The sequence below is a fragment of the Pleurodeles waltl genome, chromosome 3_1, assembly GCF_031143425.1.
Source record: "Pleurodeles waltl isolate 20211129_DDA chromosome 3_1, aPleWal1.hap1.20221129, whole genome shotgun sequence".
Lineage (NCBI taxonomy): Eukaryota > Metazoa > Chordata > Amphibia > Caudata > Salamandridae > Pleurodeles > Pleurodeles waltl.
In genome coordinates, this window is record NC_090440.1 from 270501934 (window position 1) to 270526854 (window position 24921).

The window sequence follows — 24921 nt, forward strand, 5'->3', positions numbered from 1 at the left end:
CAAATTATCAATTTCATTATTTAATGAGAGAGAGGCTAGAGTTTCAGGCCCTAAAACCTAATGCTTCATACAAGTGCACCATATTTCAAGTAATAAAATCTACTGTATTTAGAATGTCGCTGTGTCAATGCTTTTCATATAATCACTGTTCAATCATGTGTCGCTAGTTATATTTGAATGATTTCAGCAGGTACCACTACTGCAAATATGTTTGTTAATGGTTGCAGTCTGGATTATTTTATTGATTTTAGCATGTGCTATGAGTGCTCATGTTGTAATTGCTGGAGCCTGTGTCACTAGTTCTAATACCCTAATGGACGTAGCCTGTTTCACTTCTTCCTATGTTGTTCTGAATGTATTGTGTCATTAGTCCTTATATTCCATCTTTGTAGCTTGTAACACTGATTCTAATGTTATAATGATTTAGTATATCACCAGCTTCAATAGTCTAATGAGCTTATCCTGCCTCACTGGTGGTATGCTAATGATTGCAGTGCGCCTTGCTTCTCTTACTATATAATAAATTTAGCATTTCTCATTGCCTCTAATACTCTAATGGGTGTTGGTAGTGATGATCTTTCTAATGTTTTAATGAATGAAGCCTGTACGGTTGGCTCTTGCATTCTTATAATTCTAACCTCGGCTACAGATATTAACTTTGTAATGAATGCCATCCAATCATTGCTTCTAGTGTTTAGTTATTTCTTCAGTTATTTATTTATAGGTTTTTGCAAAGGTCTCAAAGCACAAGTTGCCATCTCAGGGCAATGGAAAGGGCTACAAATTAACCAATATCATTAATATACCAGTGTCAAGGGTATGGCTAGTAAATAGGTGCACATGGGCATGGGGAGGCCAAAACAATTGGGAAAGAGTATCATAGTGGCTGTGGCTTGGGAAGACCAGGTCATATAGAATAGAGGATTCTTTAGAAATCAGCTGAATGTTAAGAAATGTTTTTATAATCTTAAGGGCAGAGGGAGGGAGTCCCAGACCATAAAGCCCTGAATATGTACATACCGACTTGCACATCTTGTGAGATTTGGCTCCATCATTTGGCTTTATAATTACCACACTTTTATTGAATCGTTAATTAAAACCAATATGAATAAAAGAACAATAAACATGTAAATTCATACTCATTCCAAAAATTATATTGCTTGCATTAATTCAATTAATAATACATACAGCGATACTCTTTGAATGTTCATAGCAGGCACCCTAAAAGCAGAACAATTCCCGAGCTCATCAGAGAAAATAAAATACATCATTAGTCATGGATAATCTGCAGTGACTACTAAGAAAACATATTTGTTAATTGGATGAATGTCCATTACTATCTACAAATGAAACCTACCTGTGATCAATTAGGTTTTGGATTAAGAGGGATGAAAACCCTTATCAAGCAACAACTTTAGAGGCTGACCCACAATCAATCACTACATTTCTAAAGCGCGCTACATACCTGTGAGGGTCTCAAGGCGATGGGGGGGGGGGGCACTACTGATCGAAGAGCCAGGTCTTGGGAAGTCTTCTGAAGGTCAGCAGGTCCTGAGTCTGTCGTAGGTTGGTAGGGAGAGTGTTCCAGGTCTTGGCGGCGAGGTAGGAGAAGGATCTGCCGCCGGTGGTGGTTTTCCGGATACAGGGAATTGTGGCGAGGGCGAGGTTGGCTGAGCGGAGGCTTCGGGTGGGGGTGTGGAAGCTGAGTCGGTTGTTGAGGTATGTAGGTCCAGTGTTGTGTAGTGCTTTGTGTGCGTGGGTGAGGAGTTTGAAGGTGATCCTCTTGTCGACGGGGAGCCAGTGCAGGCTTCTTAGGTGGGGTGTGATGTGGCTTTGTCGGGGAACGTCGAGGATTAGTCGTGCCGAGGCGTTCTGGATTCGTTGTAGTCGTCTCAGGAGCTTGGTTGTTGTTCCTGATTAGAGGGCGTTCCCGTAGTCGAGTCTGCTTGTGATGAGGGCCTGGGTGATGGTTTTCCTCGTGTCAGGGGAAATCCATTTGAAGATCCTGCGGAGCAACCATAGGGTGTTGAAGCAGGATGCGGAGACGGCGTTGACTTGCCTGGTCATGGAGAGGGTGGAGTTGAGGATGACCCCTAGGTTGTGAGCGTGGTCTGTGGGTTCCGGGGCTGTGCCTAGCGATGTGGGCCACCAAGAGTCGTCCCAGGCTGATGGGGTGGGTCCGAGAATGAGGACCTCCGTTTTGTCTGAGTTCAGCTTCAGTCTGCTGTCCTTCAACCAGTCGGCTACGGCCTTCATTCCTCTGTGGAGGTTGGCTTTGGCGGTGTGGGGGTCTTCGGTGAGGGATATGATCAGTTGGGTGTCGTCGGCGTAGGAGATGATGTTGAGGTTATGTTGTCGTGGGACGTGGGCGAGTGGTGCCATGTAGATATTGAACAGCGTCGGGCTGAGGGAGGATTCCTGTGGGACACCGCAGATGATCTCAGTGGTTTTTGAGCGGAAGGGTGGGAGGCGGACGCTCTGGGTTCTGCCGGAGAGGAAGGATGTGGTCCAGGCCAGGGCCTTCTCTTGAATTCCGGCGTCATGGAGGCGTGCTGATAGGGTACGGTGGCAGACTGTGTCAAAGGCTGCTGATAGGTCCAGGAGGATGAGGGTGGCTGTTTCTTCTTTGTCCATCAGGATCCTGATGTCGTCAGTGGCGGCGATGAGGGCGGTCTTGGTGCTGTGGTTGCTGCGGAAGCCGGATTGGGAAGGGTCCAGGATGTTGTTGTCTTCGAGGTAGCGGGTTAGCTGTTTGTTGACAATCTTCTCTGTCACTTTTGCCGGGAACGGGAGCAGGGAGATGGGCCGGAAGTTCTTGAGGTCTTTGGGGTCCGCCTTGGGCTTCTTCAGAAGGGTGTTGATCTTGGCGTGCTTCCAGCTTTCCGGGAAGGTTGCTGTCTCGAAGGAACTGTTGATTGTTTTCCGGAGGTGGGGCGCGATGGTTGTGCTGGCTTTGTTGAAGACGTGGTGAGGGCAGGGGTCGGATGGGGATCCAGAGTAGATGGAGTTCATGGTTTTGATGGTGTCTTCGTCGCTGACGTAGGACCAGGCGGTCATGCGGCTGGTGCGGGTGGTGGTCGCAGGGGTGGTGGTCTCGGTGGTGGGTGCGGGGGTGTCGGAGTTGAAGCTGTCGTGGATGTCAGTGATCTTGCGGTGAAAGAAGGTGGCCAGGGAGTCGCACAGGTCTTGTGATGGTGGGATGTCGTTGGTGTTGGAGCTGGGGTTGGAGAGTTCTTTCACAATGCTGAAGAGATCTTTGGTGTTGTGTGTGTTGTTGTCTAAGCGGTCCTTGAAGGCGGTCCTCTTGGCGGTCCTGATGAGTTGGTGGTGTCTGCGGGTGGCGCTCTTGTGGGCTGTGTGGCTGTCTGGTGTTCAGTCATGGAGCCATTTATTCTCCAGTTTCCGACCGGTGCGCTTGGAGATCCGGAGGTCTTCGGTGAACCAGGCGGCTTTCTTGTTGGTGTGGTTGGTTGTGGAGGTCTTGAGAGGGGCGAGGGTGTCAGCGCAGTAGTTGATCCACTGTTTGAGGTTAGTCGCGGCGGTGTCTGGGTCGGTGGGGTCGGCTGGTGGTCTCAGGGCGAGGGTGGTAGTCAGTTGGTCTTTGGTGACCTTGCCCCAGCAGCGGCGTGGTAGCTGTTGGGTGCGGTGGTGTGTGGTGGGTTTCCTGAAGGTGAAGTGCTCGCATCTGTGGTCGGTCCAGTGGGTTTCGGTGGTGTGGCTGAAGGACACGTGGGGGCTTGTGGAGAAGATGGGGTCCAGCGTGTGTCCAGCGGCGTGGGTGGGTGTTGTCACGAGCTGTTTGAGTCCGAGGTTGGCGAGGTTGTCGATCAGGGTGGTGGAGTTGGCATCGTTGTTGTTCTCGAGGTGGAAGTTGAGGTCCCCGAGGAGGATGTAGTCCGTGGAGGTGAGGGCGTGGGTGCTGACGAGGTCGGCGATGGTGTCGCTGAACTGTGGTCATGGTCAGGGTGGTCTGTAGACGAGTGTTCCTCTGAGGGTGGTGTTGGGGTTGGTGTGGATCTGGAAGTGCATGTGCTCGGTGGTGGTGAGGGTGTTGTTGGTCGAGACTCGGAGGGTGTCCTTGTGGATGATGGCGATTGCCCCTCCCACTCCGTTGGTGCAGTCTCTGCGGGAGATCTCGTAGCCCTGTGGGACGGCTATGGCGATATCTGGTGCTGAGGTGGCGTTCAGCCAGGTCTCCGCCAGGAAGGCGACGTCGGGGGTGGTTGTGTCTAGGAGGTCCCAGAGTTCGTTGGCATGCTTACGAGCGGAGCGGGTGTTGAGGAGGATGCAGTGGAGGTGGTTGGGTTCTCTGGTTGGTGGTTTGGTGGGCTGGATGCTGGTTGCTGGTGAATCTGCAGTTCAGGCAGGCGAAGGGCCCTTGGGTGCGCTTCGGGGTGGCCCGGTAGCAGGGGTGGTCTCGTCCAGTGTTGAGTGCGTGGAGGGTGCTGGAGTCGTAGTGCAGTCTGGCGTTGCGGGGGGCGCGGGGTCCAGGGGTCCTGGCGCTGGGCGCAGTCCAGGCGCGGACGGGCTTGCCTTTAGCGTGCCTGCTGCGCTTCCGCGCGGGACCACCATAAGAGGCGAAGTGGGAGGGAGGAGCAGGCGGGAGCGGGGCGGCCAATGGGCGAGGGCATGGGAGACAGAAGGTAAAAGGGGGCGGAGTCGCAGGGGAGCAGCGGCAGGGGGTTAGGCACAGAGGGCAGTGGTGCAAAAGGGAGCGCATAGCAGAGAGACAAAAATGAGAGACAAAAAAGCAAAAGCAGAATGCCAAAATATAAACAACAAGTTACAAGACAATTTGGGAGAAAAAAAGATTAGCAGTACAACCAACAGTCACCAGGGGCGGCGAACCCTCGGCAGCAGCGGGAGTGAGACACAGGCACCCAGGAGGAGCCGCGCGGCGTGGGGAGCGACCCGAGGTCAGGTCGCATTCACTGCAGCGCGGTCAGCTCCATAAGAGGCAAAGTGGGAGGGAGGAGCAGCTGGGAGCGGGGCGGCCAATGGGCGAGGGCACAGGAGACAGAAGGTAAAAGGGGGTGGGGCCGCAGGGGAGCAGTGGCGGGAAGCAGGGGTTGGGGGGGCACAGAGGGCAGTGGCGCAAAAGGGAGCGCCTAGCAGAGAGACAAAAATGAAAGACAAAAAAGCAAAAGCACAATGCCAAAATATAATCAACATGTTACAAGACAATTTGGGAGAAAAAAAGATTAGCATTACAACCAAAAGTCACCAGGGGCGGCGAACCCTCGGCAGCAGAGGGAGTGAGACACGGGCACCCAGGAGGAGCCATGCGGCGTGGGGAGCGACCCGAGGTCAGGTCGCACTCACTGCCACGCGGTGACCTCCATAAGAGGCGAAGTGGGAGGGAGGAGCAGCTGGGAGGCGGGAGCGGGGCGGACAATGGGCGAGGGCACAGGAGACAGAAGGTAAAAGGGGGCAGGGCCACAGGGGAGCAGCGGCGGGAAGCAGGGGTTGGGGGGCACAGAGGGCAGTGGCACAAAAGGGAGCGCCTAGCAGAGTGACAAAAATGAGAGACAAAAAAGCAAAAGCAGAATGCCAAAAATATAAACAAGTTACAAGACAATTTGGGAGAAAAAAAGATTAGCAGTACAACCAACAGTCACAAGAGTCAATAAATTAACCTGTGCTTAACCCTCTGGTAGCTTGGCACAAAGGCAGTCAGGCTTAACTTGACAATGAGTAAAGCATTTATGGAGCACACAAACAGTAGCACAAGAGCCATTCCATACCAATCTAGAAAAATATAGTACATTTTATTAAATATAATGATTCCAGAATGACAACAATGCAATCAGTATTATTGGAGCTATGCAATTTCAAAGTCTTAGGTAAAAGTAGCACCCAAAAGTGCAAAGCACACTATGTAGTTATCTGATTGTGCTGGATTAGGACAAAGCCACAAATTCAATCTGAACACTATTGGGCACGGGCTGGGTACAGGACTGAGTTTGGGCCACTGAGACGTGAGTTACTGTGTCACACTGAGTCAGGTTTTGTCAGCTCTGATGAGGGTTCCTACCAGGAGCTGTGAAATGCTGAGTTGTGCTGAGCCACTTCTGATAAGACCACTGATCAGGAGCTGTGAGATGTTGCAATGCGAGGTCCTGCATCGAGATGCACCACACTGTATTAGTTCTGATGAGGTCTCAGATCAGGTGCCACAATGTGCAACAATGCGACGTCCTGCATCACGCTGCATCAAATTGCTTCAGTTGTAATGGAACACACATTTGGGCCAGGAGGAGTACACAGTGATGCCAGTCATGGATCCAGGACAGGGGAGTGCACCTTTTTGTGATCAGGGCTCACTCCAGCAGAGGCCAGTGGCAGGGCACAGGCAGGTCAAGTTGAGTCTGGGCAGCTGGGCAGGTACAAGACAGGTCTCTGGAGCTTGCTATGTCCCTAAAGCTCAGAACAGGAGGCCAGTCAGCTAGCCTTTGGAGTCCCTCAGGTAGTTCTGGAGTGAAAGAGCATGTCCAGTCTTCCTCACTCAGGCAGCAGGGCAGTCCTTCTTGCAGCAGGGCAGTCCTTCCAGCAGCAGGGCAGCAGTGTTGTCTTTCTTGTGAGCCTTCAATAGGTCCTGAAGTATTCCAAAGAGTTGTTCTGAAAGTCCAATGTTAGACCTGACAGCCTTAGGATGGTCACCCTCAACTTGTTGCCTGCCTCCCTCTACTATTTGACACTTTTTTTGATGGTTTTAGGACTCTGCACACTTTACCACTGCTAAGCAGTGCTAAAATGTATATGCTCTCTCCCTTAAAAAATGGTGACATTGGCTCATACCCAATTGGCCTATTTAATGTACTTATAAGTCCCAAGTAAAGTGCACTACATGTGCCCAGGGCTTGTAGATTAGATGCTACTAGAGGGCCTGCAGCACTGATTGTGCAACCCACATAAGTAGCCCCTTAACCATGCCTCAGGCCTGCTATTGCAAGGCCTGTGTGTGCAGTTTCACTGCCAGTTCGACTTGACATTTAAAAGTACTTGCCAAGCATTAAACTCCCCTTTTTCTACATATAAGTCACCCCTAAGGTAGGCCCTAGGTAACCCATAACCCATAGGGCAGGGTGCTAAGTAAGTAAAAGGCAGGACATGAACATATGTGTTCTATATGTCCTGGTAGTGTAAAACTCCTAAATGCATTTTACTGCTGTGAGGCCAGCTCCTTTCATAGGCTAACACTAAGGCTACCCTCATAAACTGTTTGAGTGGTAGATTCTGATTAGAAAGGGGTAAACAGGTCATATTTAGTATGGCCAGAATGGTAATAGAAAATCCTGCTTATTGGTGAGGTTGGACTTTATATTACTGTTTTAGAAATGCCACTTTTAGAAAGTGAGCATTTCTCTGCACTTAAAATCCATCTGTGCCTTACAGCCTGTCTCCAATCAATGTCTGGGCTGGTTGACAGCTTCCTTTTGCATTTCACCCAGACAACCACAAACACAGAATACTCAGTCACACCTGCACTCATCTGCATCCTGAATGGGTCTTCCTGGGCTGGAAGGGTGGAGGGGCCTGACACTTACATTTCAAAGGCTAGTGGCCTGGCCTCATACAATGGACTGCCAAACACCCTACTGGGACCCTGGCAGACAGACCTGTACTGAAAGGGGACCTTGTGCACTTCAAAAGGCACTCTTTGAAGTCTGCCCCACTTCAAAGGCATTTTGGTGTATATAAACTTGGTCCCTGACCTCACCAAACCAGACACTTCTGGACCAGATCCTGCTATCTGTCAAGAGGAGCTCCCTGGCTGCCCAAAGGACTCACCTCAACTGCTTTGCTGTGAAGGATTGCTGCCTTGCTGTTGCCCTGCTGCCTTGCTGGCCTCTGACTTTGCTGACAAGTACTCTCCAAGGGCTTGGATTGAGCTTGCCTCCTGTTTCTGAAGTCTCACGGCCAAAAAGACTTAGGGGGTTATTACAACTTTGGAGGAGGTGTTAATCCGTCCCAAATGTGACGGATATACCACCAGCCGTATTACGAGTTCCATAGGATATAATGGACTTGTAATACGGCTGGTGGTATATCCGTCACTTTACCGTCACTTTTGGGACGGATTAGCACCTCCTCCAAAGTTGTAATAACCCCCTTAATCTCTTCAAGGAAACTCCTTGTGCAACAAAAATCGATGCACAGCCTGCCGGAAACGATGCACAGCCTGCCCTGCGACGAGAAAATCGCAGAATCGCTGAACCAGAGTGACGCAGCCCGACATCCCGAGTGGAGATCGATACAGCGCCTGTGTTGCGACCAGAACTTTGATGCACAGCCATACCGGATTGACGCACAACCAAGTCAGAACGATGCAGCCCGACTTCCTGAGTGAAGAATCAACATAGCGCCTGCTGTGCAACAGAAACTCTGATGCTTCGCCCACTGGATCGATGCAGGGCCTGTGACTTCATCCCACACACCCAGGATTTCAACGCATTGTCCCTGGCTGTCAAAAGAGCCCACATTGCAGTGAGCATCCGAGACTGCACGTTGGAAAATTACGCAAAGCCCTTGCATCATGGGAAGAAACAATGCATCGTCTGTGCCATGTCGGGAAATCCAATGCACACCTTCTTTTTTCCAGCATCTGCTCCTCTGTGGTCTCCACATGTGTAATTTTGACGCAAACCAGGTACTTTGTGCACACAAGAGACAACTGTTGATTTTTAAGACTTAAGACTCTTCTTAACTTTGCAAAAGTGATATTTCAACGTGTGCTTATCGAATCTTTATCGTTTTGACCTTAATTTAATTAGATAAATATCTTATATTTTTCTAAACCTGTGTGGTGTATTTTTGTGGTGTTTGCACTGTGTTATTGCATGATTTATTGAACAAATACTTTACACATTGTCTTCTAAGTTAAGCCTGACTGTTCAGTGCCAAGCTACCAGAGGGCACAGGAAAACTTGGATTGTGTGTGACTTGCCTTTACTAGGATTGTGGTCCCTATTTGGACAAAGGTGAATACCTCTGCCAACTAGAGACACCATTTGTAACATTGGTGATTAGCGGAGAGGATTGGACTTGTGTTTGTGCAGTGACATACAATAGTTATGTGTACACTACCTACCCAGAGTTAAAGATCAGTTTGTTTTCTTTCTGCTTGACATTTTCACTCTAATCCTCAACACTATGTCTCTGGCTGGGTCTTAAGGAGGAGTTTGACATAGCCAAGCTGGAGATATACACTGTCAGCCAGCAGAAAGGGTTCTGCACGGGGATGGGAGTACCTACCCGGGGTGCCTCCAGGAAGGATGAGTACCAAAAAGCACTGAGGACCTGGGCTGAAGCCTGTTCACAAGAGGATGTTGAGGCGTTAGAGGATGGCTCCCCAGAGGATTCACCAATAGCAGTGGGGGATGACACCCCGGGATATATGCCCCTGCTAAACCATGGAGCAGTGTCTCAAGTCATGGCTTGACCGCAGAGGATAGCAGGAAGGAGAGATTAAAAATATAGGAGAAAAGAGCAGAGAGAGAGGTAGAGGAGAGGAGAACTGATGCTGCAGCTGAGAGAGCCTTGGCTGAAAAGAAGCTACTTCTGGCTCATGAACCGAGTCTAAAAGAGCTGGACCTTAAGTCTAGGCAGTCTGAGTCGAGCAGTGATGGTGGCAGCATACATGCAGGACCTGCTGGGCACAAAAAGGTTTGTATACCCAAAGATGTGGTGCCAAGTTATGTGGTGGAAGATGACATTGAAAAGTGGTTTGCTGCATATGAAGTTGCACTAAGGGCTCATGGGGTTCCGATTTCACCCAACAGAGTGAGGGGGAGGTTAAAGGTGACCCAGACAAGTCCTAGAGTAAGGGGGAGGGAAGGGTTCCCATGCCCCATCTGAGAAACAGGGTGGTGGTTCTGGTGGGCGGTAGCCTAGGGCACCGCATTCTCAACCCCATTGCTTTGAGTGCTCCCAGCTAGGACACCAGCCGGGGAACTCTGTCTGTCCAAAGAAATCACCCATTGGTGGGACCTCTACAGGTGTGGCAAATGTGGCCTTAGGGGGAAGTGGTCCCCCGGGGCAGGTCATAGACCATGCCCTAATCTCCCTCAGTTGGGCGATAGACTCAGAGGGTAAGCTGGTGATCCCTGAGAGTGGGAGTCGTCACTTCCACGAGGTGGGGGTGAATGGGGTCTTAGTCACTGCTCTGGGGGACACAGGGGCTAGTCACACTATGACGGTGGAGAGACTAGTTTGCCCAGAGCAGTACACCGGCAGGTGAGTAGTGTGATTCCAGCCCATGGAGGGGATTTCTTCCGCCCTATGGCTTTGGTATCCCTGGAGTGGGGGGGAGAGGTGACCCAGAGAAGGGTCATAGCTAGTCCTCAGATGCCCATTGACTGCATTCTGGGAAATGAGTTACCCCTGATGGCAGGAGAACTGAGAGGGGTGATACCTAAGCGTGCACTGACAGTTCAGTTGTCTGGCAGTACTACTCCCCAGAGGAGGGTACAGGAGCCCAGATGTAGGGGCAAGGAGAGGGAGGACTCACCCCTGTCTCCTGTTCAGCCTCGGGGTACAGAACCTGGGTAGATTGCCCAGTGTCAGGATACCACCCCTGAACTGGTCCGAGATAGAGTGGAAAAGGGGTACAAGACCCCTGGGGCTACTGCCCCTCATTCTAAGATGCCTCAGAGGTCAGAGAAACCTCGGGAGCCCATAGGGAACTCCCTGCCAGCCCCTAGACTGGAGGAGAAGCTTACCCAATGGCCCCACTCAAGGTATTCACTTAACAGTGGATGGCCTGGGGCCTGGCTCTTGACACTGACAGCTGTCAGTGGCCTCCATTGGGTACTGTCCTTGTGGACAGAGTTTTCCGTGGGTTGGGGGCAGAAGTCAGACCCAAGTAGTGGAATGGACCACATCACTTTGTTGGCCATGGTGGCACTGTCTGGCTACTGGGATGCATCTGTGAGTAAATTAAGGTTAGGAGCTTCACAGACGGGGTCCCCAGATGAGGAAGAGGGTTCCCTATGGGTCAGTTCAGTGGCCCCAGAGAGTGTAGACAGAGAAGCCCAACTGAGTTCAGAAAGGCATATAACTGGCAAGTGCCCCTGCAGTAGTGGGCCATTGTCCATGTTCTATCGCCTTAGAACTAGAGACCCAATTTTTTAACACTCTCACTTGCCTATCTGCTGCGCTCTTCATCCACCAGCTGGAGTCTTAGACATCTCCACTGGCTTCCTGTGGAAAAACGTATTAAGTTTAAAACACTCTGCTTAACTTACAAAGCCCATCATCAGGGTGGTTGTGATTATATTAGGTCGGCCTTGCAACCCAACCAGTCCGCCCGGCCATTTAGATCCTCTACTCGTCAGCTCATTGCTGTGCTGCGCTGCCATACGGTGAGATGGGGGAACAAAGCCTTCTCGGTGGGGACAGCGAGACTCTGGAACGCACGCCCTCTTGCCATTAGGCAGGCAGAGTCTTATTTTTGCTTTAGAAAGAAATTGAAAACCTGGCTGTTCTCTCTTTAGGGAGTCGTGGGACTCTCGGACGCCCTTGGCGATGGTTCCCCTCTCTGCTTCGCATCCCTGTAACTCACTGACTCTCCTCAGCGCTTCGATGCTACGGCCGGAATGCGCTTTACATATACAAATACAAATGTGTTTGTCGACCACACTAGCAAGCCTTGTGTGCTTTCCCTCATGTGCTTCTGCCCCACCCTCTTTGTTATGCCCTTGCTTATGTGCTGCGCCTTCCCTCTTCCCCACACCAGCCTGTGCTTTTACTTAACTTACCCAACCAGCTTCCTCAACCATCTGTTGCCACCTCGTCCGTTGGCAAACCCAAACAATGTGGCAAATTTCTACCAACCCCTTTGCTTTAAATAAAACCAAAAATTATTTTATGCTACTTTGTATTTATTTTCTTCTTTTACATTTTTACAGATCCATTTCAGATCAGTAAATAAAAAAAGTGGTGCCCACATATTTTCGTAAACCTCTCCATGTGAGGCGATTCATGTATATGCAAGCATCATTACTGGCAGTGGTGCCCCAGCACCTTTTTATTCCTTTTTCTCGTCTGACCAAGCTGCTCACCATTGCTTGAAATTGTTTTTGCTGATGCTATATAGGATCACCAAATTGCACTGGAAAAGGCAATTTGTCCCAAAAGCAAAACCTTGTGGCTTTGCCAAATTTCTATGACGTCTTGACTGTTCTTACATTCATACAGAAGCTCAAACACCTACTCTTCAAACAATACTTCCATCAGTGTAACCTCCTGCTTACAGTATCCACCATAAGATAGTCCCCCTGTCCCTTTTGTTGCAAATAATCAGGCCTCAAACCAGATTGCATATAGTCTCATTCTTAGCCTTTCTCCTGTGCATGCATTTGCTGAAACTGTAGGCCCCTCACCCTAAAGCACTGGAATTTCATCCCTTCTCCCAACTTTCATTGCTCTGCACCCTTCCACTTGATCATACAGTGTCCTAGTGTTTTTGTATTTTATTTACAGTAGAACTGAAGAAGATAAACCCTAACCCACATTATTTATAATGTAACAATAATAACATTAGACTTACGTTTGTGTTGCAGAGTTTGTGTTGTCTGTAGGCTCCAACACATACAATTGCTGTAGATCCAGGTTGAGGAGGAGTTTTTTCTGGGATCAGCTGAGGGGATGAGGAGTGATGGGTTGATGAGTCAGTGCCATGAAATAATCCTTGGGATGCAGGTAATGCTTGGGAAGGGGACAAAGATGGCTGGTAAACTGACGACCCTGAGGAAGGAGCTCTGTGGTGAGGGTCACGATCACGATGAGTTGATGGAATTGAATGTGGCCTGTACGGGTTGCCAAGACTTGAGTGTCTGTGATATCCACGTCGTCCTGATTGGCGGTGTTTTCTTCTTTTTGGAGGCTCTTGCCCTGTGTCAGTTTCCAATGGCAATATATAAGGTAATTTTCCATATCCATGGTTTCCCGGCAGAATGGAACTTCTTGTTCGGTTTCTAATAAGAGGAAAATAACACAATCATTCCACGTGTAAATTATAGAAAAAGCTCATATATAGCAACTCTAGTGTTCACTGTAATACATGTATATAAAAGGAAAATATAAACTAGTCTTTCTTGAAAAAAACAGTACTAAGTAATGTTGACTTTATAGGGGCTTTACATTTTTATTTAGTTGGTTCAGATGAATGATTTTTTTTCTTGCAAGATCCATATTCTTGACATTTGGCAAAGAGACACATTTGGTTATTTTTTAGAAAGTGAGTTATTAGTTGAGGAAGATATGAGTCCTTTAAAAGTAGTAACTCAAAAATCTTGTTAGGTCCAATCCGCTAGTTCAATAACATAACATGGTCTCTCCTCCGGTAGCTATGGCACAGAGCAGACGTGCTTAAATTAGGGAAACTGTGTATTGCATTTAGCAGAACCATAACAATTAAAACATCACATAGTAAAAATACTACAGCCAATTTTGAGAATTTGAAAAGATTTTTATTAGAAAAATGGCACAAAAGTTATTATATCCCCCTACTATCCAAAGACATGATTTTGTAACATTTTAGGGAAAAAAGCAAAAAAGGAGAAGTAAATTGCCAATCGGATGTTTTTGAGGTCAACAAGGACGTAGGCGCGATTTCAGGTCAACCGCAAAGAAGCTGAGGTTGGGTCATTTACCTTCTGACATAGTATCTGAAATGGAAGACAAACCTCTCCGACAAGCCAAGGCTTTAGGTTATATTCAGTGAAGTCCTCCTGAAATTGCTAAACCAATGGAAAAAGTCACGCTGAAACCATTATTTTGGCAGGAAAAGATCAGAGATGGGAAAATTCAAGTTTCACATTTGCAGAAGTCCTCTCATTAGAAATATACAGGTTGTGTCTTTGCCCAGTATAGATTTATACCTTCAGGCTTAACTTATTTTTTTTGGAGCTCAAAATCTTTTAGCAGGGCAAGCCTATGGTCGTATCAGATAGGTCCTCTCAAAATCGGAAAAGTTTGCTGCTAGAATCAGCTGATGCTTCCGAGGCCGTGGAAGTCAACATTTTCAAAGGTCTAACTTTTCAAACTTTCTGGAACAGGTCTCCCTGGTCTCTGCTAAGGCTAGTACAGCACTCATTGACACCAGTCAAGGACCAGGACTCACTCGAACAGGGGCCACTCAGAGGCTCCAGTACATGTCTAGTTGTAACTGGTTAACTGGTCACATCAGGAAACAGTCTCTTACACCATGTTGTGATCCTGTATCCTCACAGGAGGTCAGCCGACAAATACTTCTCAGTCCTGGGTACAAGTGGAAGCTGGTCCAGCCTTTCAGGTCTCTACCCAGGAAGCAGGCAGCAAATATAGTCCTCTTATGTTCTTCCACAAGTCCAAAAGGTTTTCTGATGAGCAGGGCATGGATTGCTAAATGTATAGGATTCGCTAGCTAGTGGGTGAGTCTGACTCCTGATGATTTCCTAACCAATGAGAAAAAAGTTCCCAGAGGGAACCCTTCCCACATTTGCAGCACATTCTGTTTGACCTAGGTGCAGACTATCCCACTGCACATTATTCTGATTAAACCAACATGGTAGAACCTTTCTTTCCTTGGAGGTAGCTGATGGGTGTGTATTAAAATAAGCTACATTAAGCTGCAGTTGGAACAAGCTTTCCCTTCCAATTGACAATATTTGCCCCTGAAAACAAAACACCTCTCTTCCCCAGTTCTCCTTTTACAATTAACTATAAATGACAGGCCTCACCCTGATCCCTTTTAAGCTAATTAAGTTCCTGTACCATCCTCCTGGTTCTGAAAGGAGTCACAAACCTCACACCTAGGTCTTCCTGCCTAAAGGCCAAAACCATTGTCTTTGTTATGCGAGGAGTTTTCACACGTCATTTAGGGATAAAGCACTGGCAGCGGAAGCTGCTGACAGGCTAATGCTAACTCGCTTCCTAGAACTACAGGCTCATATATTAATACAGTCTTTAATCCTTTTTGTAATACAGCAACAAAGGGATCTAGTTGCTCTGAAACTAGCTGAGTGGAGGAAAGGAAGCTATAAAGAAAACATCATAAATTACATCAGTTCTTTCCTTATTGAGCACTGAAAATAGAACAATAAAAGCTTTAAAAGGGCAAGAAAAGTGGGACATCATTACATTTATTATCAGATATCGATAAGGATTCCCCTCAATTGGTTGTCTCACAAAGGAAATCAATATTGGTAAGTGAAGGTGCTTGTTACAGAATCAGGCATCAGCTAGTGGTGTACTAGTGTTCCCTTTCCAATTACTTTAATTCTATACATGGAGTTGATTGCGGCACTCCTGGCTAACCCTGGATTCAAAATGTAACAATATAGTGAGATAAGATGTGTTGTGCCATCAGCAAAGCAGAAAAAACACAGCATGTTCTCTTACCTGCACAAACTACTTTCCATATGAAGCTTTTACATCACCAGACAGAAAAACAAACGGAGCACAGTGAATCAAATGAAAATACAAGGCATCATAAGCTATGCAACCAGAAACTCGAATAACATCCCCCCATAGGTGAATACAGTGATCAGACTCAGTCTTGACTTCCAAACAGGAATATATAGGTCAAAGATACTTTTCTGTTCATGCTGCATTGGGATGGACTGTCCTTGTCATCTATCCTGTCCATAATATTACGATCCCATTATATCCTATGGAGATGGTAATACCGTGGATGGGATATCTGTCACGTTTGTGACAGAGTATTCCATCCGCCAAGATCTAAATCAGGTCCTTAGTCTGTTCAGTGCGCTCCACAATTATAGCCATGTTTGTTCATTAGTTTGAGCTCTAGTAGGAATTTTATGAGTGATATATTGATAGATGATAAAATGAAAGTTATAATTCAAGATTTTCTTCTATTTTAGACAAAGTAATAAAGGTTGCTAATTTAGACCTTTATCACTTAATTCTAAAAGCCCTGTCCATCCCGCATATTGCTGTGAACCATATTAATGAACTCATCCTTTTGACCTCTGGAGGCTGATTGAGTGAATGGTTGAGGTTGAGCGAGTGGGCCAGGATTTAAACCTCTTCAAGTTACAGGCAAACCTCCACACGACTAAATTAGTATTCTGAAATATTTAATCAGATATTTCATCAGAAGACACCCAACTGCTTAAACAAGACAGGTCGAAGAAGGACAAGGGAGAGTGGCAGTACTACATTTAATTTCACATAGTTTATCGCCACCTTGGTACCCATTACATGTTCAAAATCATAAGAGTTGATGCTTTTTCATACAATTCGCCGCTGTGACATATGGGAGTGATATAGGACACCAATCACACTAACAACCACCTCAGTTTATGTGCAATACAATTACCTCAGACTGTCATCATCCCGCAAAACCATAACCAACATGTACAGAATAGCCAGAGCATACAAAAGAGTTCATGTCTCAAAATGAAAACGTAATTTAATGGAAATATGGGTCTTATAGTGTGCTTTCCAGCATTGCTAAGTCTTCCTTTACAATCGTGAAGAATACATCACCAGCTCTGACTCTTAGATAATCTTTCGTAATGAAACTTGCCAGACAGGCCTTCTTCAGGCATCTGTTTGATCATTTTCTCCAAATCCTATCAATTACTTTTATGTACTCTCCAGCATCTGATTGCATTGATTCAAGAAACATATGGAGTTGTAAAAATTACAACCACCAATGAAATGGTGGATGGGTGACACTTTCTTTTTTCTATGAAAATTAGGTGCAAGGTTACCATGAACACGTCCATCCGCCAAAACACGTTCCTGGCAATGAATGTGCATTTAGTACAAAACACATCCAAACGTGTGGCGGCAGAGTATGGAACTCATTAAACTTGCATGAGTACTGCCCAAGCACACAAATAAATACTGTATAGGGAGGCTAATTTTACTTAAAACAGTGTGAGTTTTATCTGCTCTGAACTGCCAAACAATCAGAATTAATTTACCATTTGGCCTCAAGAGCGACATATGTGTTTTCCATTGAATAGTTTAGAATTGCTGCCAGAGGACTGGAGAATCGAGAACTGTGCAAGTATAACTTTGAACATCGAAGGACTTAGCATTTTTAGAGAAACCTTAAAGCTGCTGTCACAGAAGGACAAATGTCAAAGGTTTTCCAATGTCACTCAGAGCCTATCTATGTGACTGTGTTGTATGGAGATTATCTGCTTTGCATAAAGCATCCATTTAGCTCATCTCCACTACTGCTCATTTCCTCATTTTCTACTAAGTACCACTGCACTCTATTTTTTTTTAGATCTTGCTTGACAGTGTAGCTGTGCCCAGACATTGTGTGATCAACAAAAAGGAGCTTTGCGAAGAATTACTGCAATAAGGGCGTTGGCTCCATTCAAATGTTGACTGGCTTCAGTACAGATTTTGTTTGGGAGAAAGATGTGTGCTCCCGCTGAAAAAAGAGTGCTTGTATTGCACTTTTTGCGATGTGGGAAGTCTTGTGCTTAACACAGTAGGACTCAGTTAGTTCTAAGAGACTAATCAGTTTATTAAGACGTTACAACTAAGGCGGCAAGTCTGACTTATTTTTGGTTAAAAACATGACACCATGTCGAAGCTGGTAGACAGGTATTTTGTCACATGGAATCTGACAGATTACCATTGTAGGGAAGGGTTTTGGTGGTGCATCAGTGGCAAACTCTCGAGGTAGATGATTTGCACCTTGAAACTTCTTGTTCTGCCAGTTTAGGAAGGGTCCTTTATTGTTTTTCCCACTGTAATTTTGTACATGATATACTAGAGAGAAAAACAATTCAAATGTTGATTACCATATGCACATATTTTGATTGGGCAAAAGTTGTGTGCTCCCTCTGAAAAAGAGTGCTCGTACTGCACTTTTTGCATGGTGGAAATATTATGCTAACTACAGCAGGACTCAGTTGATTATGTTGTCAAGCTATTGATCAAGGCTTTACACCTGACCTTTTTATTATGAACATTCATTGCAAATGTATTAGGTTTGACTTATTTATTATGAACATCATATGTTAGAGCCAGTAGGCCAATAAGAATGAACAGTTATTACAATGTGGTAAAGTCTATAGACAGGTATTGCATTACTTGGATCTTCACATATTACTGTAGAAGGCAAGGTGTCTGGTATTGGTTTCAAATCCAACAAAGGTCTGGGAGTAGAAGCTTTACACTTTGAGAATCCTTATTAGGCATGCTTAGGAGGAGTTGTATATTGTTCAAACAGCTTTATTTTTGTACATATTTCTAATTTTATGGCTGTGTACTTAATAGTTACCTAGTATGCTCCATACAGTAAGCCTTAGTTGGTTATGATGATGGGCCAATGACAAAGGGTAATAGGCTGATTAGTTAATTACGAGAAACTATGCCAAACATTATGGGGGTCATTACGACCTCGGCGGTCTTTTCGCAAGACCGCCGAGGTACCGCTGTGCTGAAGACTGCCAGTGGTGGCGGTCTTCCGCTCGGCGTATTATGACCGTTGGCAGCCCGCCGTCCTTGTTCCGACGGAGAGCCGCCAACAGCTATACTGGCGGGAGGCGGGGAAGTGGAGGTTGCTCCACCTCCACCGCCACGCCAACAGAACACCGCCCAGCGAATCACGTCCTGTGCTCCACCGTGGCGGTGTTCTGTTGGCAGTGTGGTGTCGGCGGAGCTGCCCCCATGGCTCCCGTCCCCTCCCGGAGGATCGTCGGACCAGGTAAGTCGATCGTCCATGAGAGGAGGGGGTGGGGATGTGTTGTGTGGGTGCATGGGGTGTGCGTGTGTGCAAGTAGAGGGGGTGTGTGAGTGCGTGTATGTCTGTGGGTATGTCTGTATGGATGGATGTGTGCGTGTATGTTTGAATGTGGGTGTGCGTGTATGACTGTGTGTGTGGATGTAGGCATGTATGTCGGTGTGTGTGCGTGTAAGCATGTAAGTATGTAGGTGGTGCCTGCGTGCATGTCCTGTGGGTATAAGGTGAAGTGATGTTGGGGGTCGGGTGGGGAGGGGGGCCCTGCCACCTTTGGGGGGTGGCAGGGGTGGTGGGGGGGTAGGGGAGGGAGTCAAGGTGGGGGTGGGGGGTGGGGGAGACTCCTATCAGTGCCAGGGAAGGAATTCCCTGGCACTGATAGTGCTTACCGCCATGGTTTTCATGGCGGTTCAGACCGCTGGAAAACCGCGGCGGTAAGCCGGGTCAAAATACCGCCGGCGGTATAGTGACGGATGCCGGGCTGGAGACCTAGGTCTCCAGCCCGGCGGGCGGAACGGAGAACCGGAGGATGACCATGGCAGTAACCGCCATGGTCATAATACGCTGGGGAAAGACCGTCAGCCTGTTGGCGGTCTTACCGCCGGTTCTCCGCCTTCCGCCAGGGTTGTAATGACCCCCTATATGTCTAAGTTGATAATAAGGAAAAATGCAAAAACAACAATTGACCTATTCATTGTGAAACTCATATGTCGTTAAGAGTGAATTGATAATACACAATATTAATGCCCATAGCCAGGCATTTTGTTAGAAATAATGTCATTGATTACTATAGTAAGCAATGATTTGGGTTACTTCCTTTCTAAACCAAGGTGCTGGAAAATTTGCACTATGATCCTCCTTGTTAGAGCTTCTTAGGAGGGCCTGGTAGGGGTAGTTGTCTGCCAGGCACTTGTAATACAAAAGACAACATACTTATACATTCAAAAATGGTCTTTGGGTTAGTCCTCTTCTGTCTGTTTGGCTACCATTTATGGTCTGTGTCGCCTGTTGGGGTGAAAAAGTCTCCTGCCTGGTAATGGACGCGCATCTTGGTTAAGAGTGCTTCAGCTGCATGTGCATTTGGAAACTTGGTTATAAAATTTGTCACATGCAGATCATACATATGTTCAGCATAGACCATCAGGGGTACCAAAGCGCTTCCCTCATAATGGGTTGGGTTACCGCCATCAATAAGAGTTTCTAAATACAAGTGTGGTGGTGGCAATGTGCCTATTTGGTGAACAGTACAATGGTCGGGCTATATCCAGTTTCATAGGAGTGGACAATAACAGCCCACTCAGTTAAAGTTACACCGTATTTGCAACTGTCTTGGCTGACATGAGAGGAATGTAGCATTGTGAAGCATGCTTATAATCATGACTGCTTAAGACTACATGTATGTGTGTCTGTGACAGTACATAACATGGAGCCCCATGGGTTCTATTTTGGTTAAGCCCGGGCCTAGAAAATTCTGAGATGGAGATGTGGACTGCAGACCCATATGGGAGATGTGGATTGCTGACATTCCTGGAGCTCAGAGGGGAGCAACACTGGGAGGGGAGCAATGCTTCTCCTGTGCACATCAAAGGCATATTATGATTCAGGAAGGGTGCTGGGCAGGGAGGTCAGAGCACAGTGTTTATGGTAAATGGTAGGACTTCTAAGATACACATAACACAAACATCCAACCATAAAAGATGGGAGGCTTAATCCTTTGAACCGTTGAACCTTTGAGAGACATATGTCTCTGGTGGAAAACACCCATGTGAAACCCTTTGCTGCATCCATGATTTGGGTTGTGGGTCCGTTAGCTCTGGTGCCACATACCTGGTGGGGCAGATAGACTCCTGGACAAAGAATGGAACAAAGGAGTAGGCACCTCAAACAGCCCAAAATACACACCACGAATTTCAATGGTCCAGGCACTAAACCATATTGTGTGAAGAAGCTGAAAACCCACTTGCTGTTTAAAGCTGAGACAAGATCACCAAGACTTGAGCTACTGCAAGCAGGACCAGGTATCAAGGCCTGCTGCTTTTCTAGCTGGGCAGGGGGACACTGCCCAGGATGCAAGAACACTTGCCCTTAGTCTGGAGCACCTGCCTGCCTGCCAACACCAGTGTGCTCTGTGAGAAGGAAGAGAGCCTGTGAGCGAGGTGTTAAGGCTGAAGGATCATTGAGAACAACTACGCTGGGGGAACACCACAGTTTACCGAGGGGCATTTGCCTTTGTGTTGTAGTCTATTGCCCAGGGGCATCTTTGAGCACGTGGCCCATTGGCATCAATTCAGGGTCCCCGCTCAAGTGACTTATCAAGGCCATCACCCAAGGAACCAAGTAATCTCATAGAGATCCCACCATCTTCCGGAGGGGAGGCCTGGTCGACTTCAGGGTTGTTGCTTGCAACTCCTTGTCTGCACCACCAAACCCAAGTAGCTCAGGAGCTGCTTACCTCACTTCAATCACTGGACCTGCCTGCAGAGGAGGATTATTTAATATTGGGAGGCTTCTGCCTTCCTTCTTGACCACCGACTCTTACAGAAGTGGCCCTATGCCAGGCCACAGCACTTCCATCCCATCACTAGACCACATGCGAAGGAGCCTAGAAAGGACTGTAACATTGTAGCTACCATCTAGGTAAGACACATGGAGCTGGGGCTTGAGTCTTGAAAGGAGCCTAGAATGGACTGATACATTGTAGCTACCATCTAAGTGAGACATATCAAGCTAGGGCTTGAGTTTTGAGGACTAAGGTGCGATGTGCCACATGTGACATCTGTGCAAGAGATTTGCAGGAACTTGCTATGAACTTTATGAACAGAAGCCTAGAGCAGATGATGTTGCGACTGTGGGAGTGGTAGCTGTATGCATTGTTACACCAGCAGCATCATTGTGCTGCAAGAAGAGACAGCTAGCTTGTTTCTACCATAACTCAATATCCTAAGACCAGTGTTGCCAAGAGATTCTTTCAGGATAGTGGATCATATATAAATGCAGTCACATATTTGTATGGGGCACCAGACACCGGTTTCAGCTGCATCCATTAATTTATTGTGCAAAGAGACCCTTTTAGGGTGATGGGTGCTATAGAAATGCTGCCACTCACTCTTTATGAGGCTCTAGGGAGAGTTTTTTGACTATTGGAAAATAGGAGTCAAATACCATAACCTATGCGCAATAAAGTGGATTAGTAATTGGGGTGCATGAAAGTCCACCATAAGGAATAAGGCCACAAAACTGTTAAGGAAAACACAATTTCAATAACGTACCCCTGGGCTCAACCCCCGGTAGATAAAGCACACAGCGGACAAGCTTAACTTAGAAAAATGTGTCAAATATTTAGCAGTAACAACACAGTTAAAAAGTCAAAACATATTTAGTTTGGAAACAGAGAAAAATGAGTAGCATCAAGTAGTAAAAAATCCAATAAGGGTAACCAGAGATATATTTTTTAAAGATTTATCAACTTTGAAAACAGAGAAAAACTAGTAACATGGCTTCAAATAATCAAGGGAAAGCAGAGATATACATTTATTAAAGATTTAAGGGATCAACCCTCTGGTAGCTACGGCAAGCTAAACTTAGGAAAATGTGTAAAGTAGTTAGCAGCAAAAAACCAGTTAGAAAATCAAGACATAGCCACTTTGGAAACAGAGCATAGAGTATTGAGTAAAATGACACCAAATAGTAAAAATGAAATAAGAGGAACAAGAGATATGAATTTGTATTTAAAAAAATTGTTAAGAAATTGTAAACAGCCAATCAGTAGTCACCAGGATATAGGTGTGTTTTCAGGCCGACTGCATTGGAGCGCTGGTCAAATACACCAAGCAGGTGAGTCATTGTAACAGATTATGGCCCTCCTTACAACTTTGGCGGTAACTGACGCCTACCGCGACGGCAACGGCCGTCAACATACCGTCGTCAACATACTGTTGTCATGGCTACCAGCCGCCCACCCACATTATGACCGTAGACGGAATTCTGCCAGAAGGCTGGCAGAATACCGTTGATGGTCATGACAGCGGATGGCGGTAAGGTGGCGCTGCTGCCAGCAGCAGCGCCACGCCAGTAAAACACCACCGACCGTATCATGAGCCATGATACAGCCTGGCGGTGTTTTGCTGGCGGACGCTGCTGCTGGCAGCAGCGCTGCGCCCCGTCTCCTGCCGGAGGACCCCCTGCGAGCAGGTAAGTTGGGTTACCCGACAGGAGAGGGGGTGGTGTGTGTGTGTGTGGGGTTGTTTGTGTGTGGGGGGGTATTTGTTTTTGTATGCGTGCATGCGAGTGTGTGTCACGTTGAATGCATGCATGAATGACTGAATGTGAGTGTACAGTATGTGTATGTTGTGAATGCGTGTGTGCGACAATGTATGTTGGTGTGTGTTGTGGTGTGTGTGTATGTATGTGTGCATGCGTGGGTGGATGTGGGTATGCATGTGTGTATGATTGTGTATGTGTGCGTGTGTGGGTGTGTAAATGTGCAGGAGGTGATGGGTGAGGGTGGGGAAGGAACCTGGGGAGGGGGAGGGGTGGAGACCCCTATCAGTGTCAGGGAAGGTATTCCCTGGCACTGATAGTGCCTACCGCCATGGTTTTCATGGTGGTACGATTTACACGAAAACCATGGCGGAAGGCGTGGTCATTATCCCGAGGGTGGGATTATGACGGCTGCCTGGCTGGAGACCAAAGTCTCCAGCCCAGCGGCCGTTACCACCCTGGCGGACGGAGTGGTACATTGGCAGTTTGGTTTCACCAGATTTAGAAAAATAGATTATTCTTTAATAAATAAAACAGCCCAAAAGGACAAAAAATCCAATCAGTGGAACCGGAGATAAGCAGAGAGAGAATAGTGCTAAAAAGCACAATCACCAACTATGCATATCTGGTAACGCTGGACCGGGACAAAGTCACAAGTTCAGGCCGATTGCGATGGACAGCTGCCAGCTCGATGAAGCCGTGGGGGGCTCATGTAGGTAATGTGTAAATAGTTAGGTTGGATCAGCCTAAGCCATGAATAGAAAGCTAACTCCCGGGGGGAACAACTTGACTTCACACCACTCAGCATTGTCACACCCCTCCATCCAAGTCGCCCATTTCTGTCTCAAACTGAGGAAGTGATCCAGGGCGTTAATGACTAAGGACCGGTAAATATGACGAATGGCATCCCTGAATAACTTCCCCATCAACAATTTAGCCTACAGAGGGCTGCAATCAGGGACCTGTGTGTCAGGGGCAATATTCACTGAGACAGCATGCCACAATTGCAGGTTTTTTTTAACTGGGTATGGGACAATTGATGCTGCCTTTGCAGTTCTTCAAATGTCTCTATATAGGAACCCATCCAAATGTCCCAGAGGTTAGTGATACCTATTGTGTCCCACTTTGCAAAAACCTCTAGCCCTGCAGTGTGGTGCAATCATTTCCAGATGAAAGTCAGTCTACGATCCTAGCCCACAAGTCAGAGGGCCGTTCTCCAGTACCGTAATACCACCTGGGTGATTTCTGGAAAAGACTGAGAAACTGGGCCCGCAAACAGCTGGCCATGGCCATGTTTCTGTCAAGGCTAAGCCAAGGTAGCTCGACACAGTAGGCTGAATCAACTGATCCCCCACTAAACCAATAATTTATCACAGTCACCAACTGCGAGGCCAAGTAAAAGCAGTATAGGTTAGCCAAACCTAACCCACCGTCAAAGTGGACCCAAAGAGAAGTCACTTAAATCACCTGTTAGTGCAACTAACAGAAATTTTGATTTATTTGCCCAGAGACCAGAGGCTTTCTTGTAAATTTCAAGTAATTCTAGGCATCATGGGCCGAAGCATGTAGATTCGCTAAAAGGCACATCCACATAAAACGTAATGTGTTCCTCAGAGCCACCATCCCTGTATATGGACATCGCGCCACCTGAGTCCTGCGAGGGGCTCAATTGCAAGGGTGAAGAGGAGGGGAGAGAAGGGGCAGTCTTGTTGGGGTCCTTTACAGATAAGGAAGGAGAGAAAAAGGGTCCCATTTACCTGGACTTGTGGGGTTGGGCATGTATACAGAAGGCTAACCAGGGTACAAAAGTTAACCCCAAACCCCTCACGTTCCAGCACAGCACTCAGGAAGGACCAGCAGACCGGGTCAAAGGCCTTCTCAAAGTCCACAAGGAGTAGGGACAAAGGGCACCAAAGGTGAGGAGTTAGTGCAAGGACCACCTG

At 47.1% G+C, this 24921-nt stretch overlaps 1 protein-coding gene across 2 annotated transcripts in view; it reads right to left on the minus strand.

Annotated features, from left to right (window-relative positions):
- THSD4 (thrombospondin type 1 domain containing 4) overlaps positions 1-24921 on the minus strand; it is a 1878668-nt gene that overhangs the window by 1320586 nt on the left and 533161 nt on the right. For both annotated transcript variants that reach the window (XM_069222360.1, XM_069222359.1), the window contains exon 5: positions 12551-12977. In XM_069222360.1, the coding sequence (XP_069078461.1) occupies positions 12551-12977 (427 nt within the window). The remainder of the gene's footprint in view (positions 1-12550; positions 12978-24921) is intronic.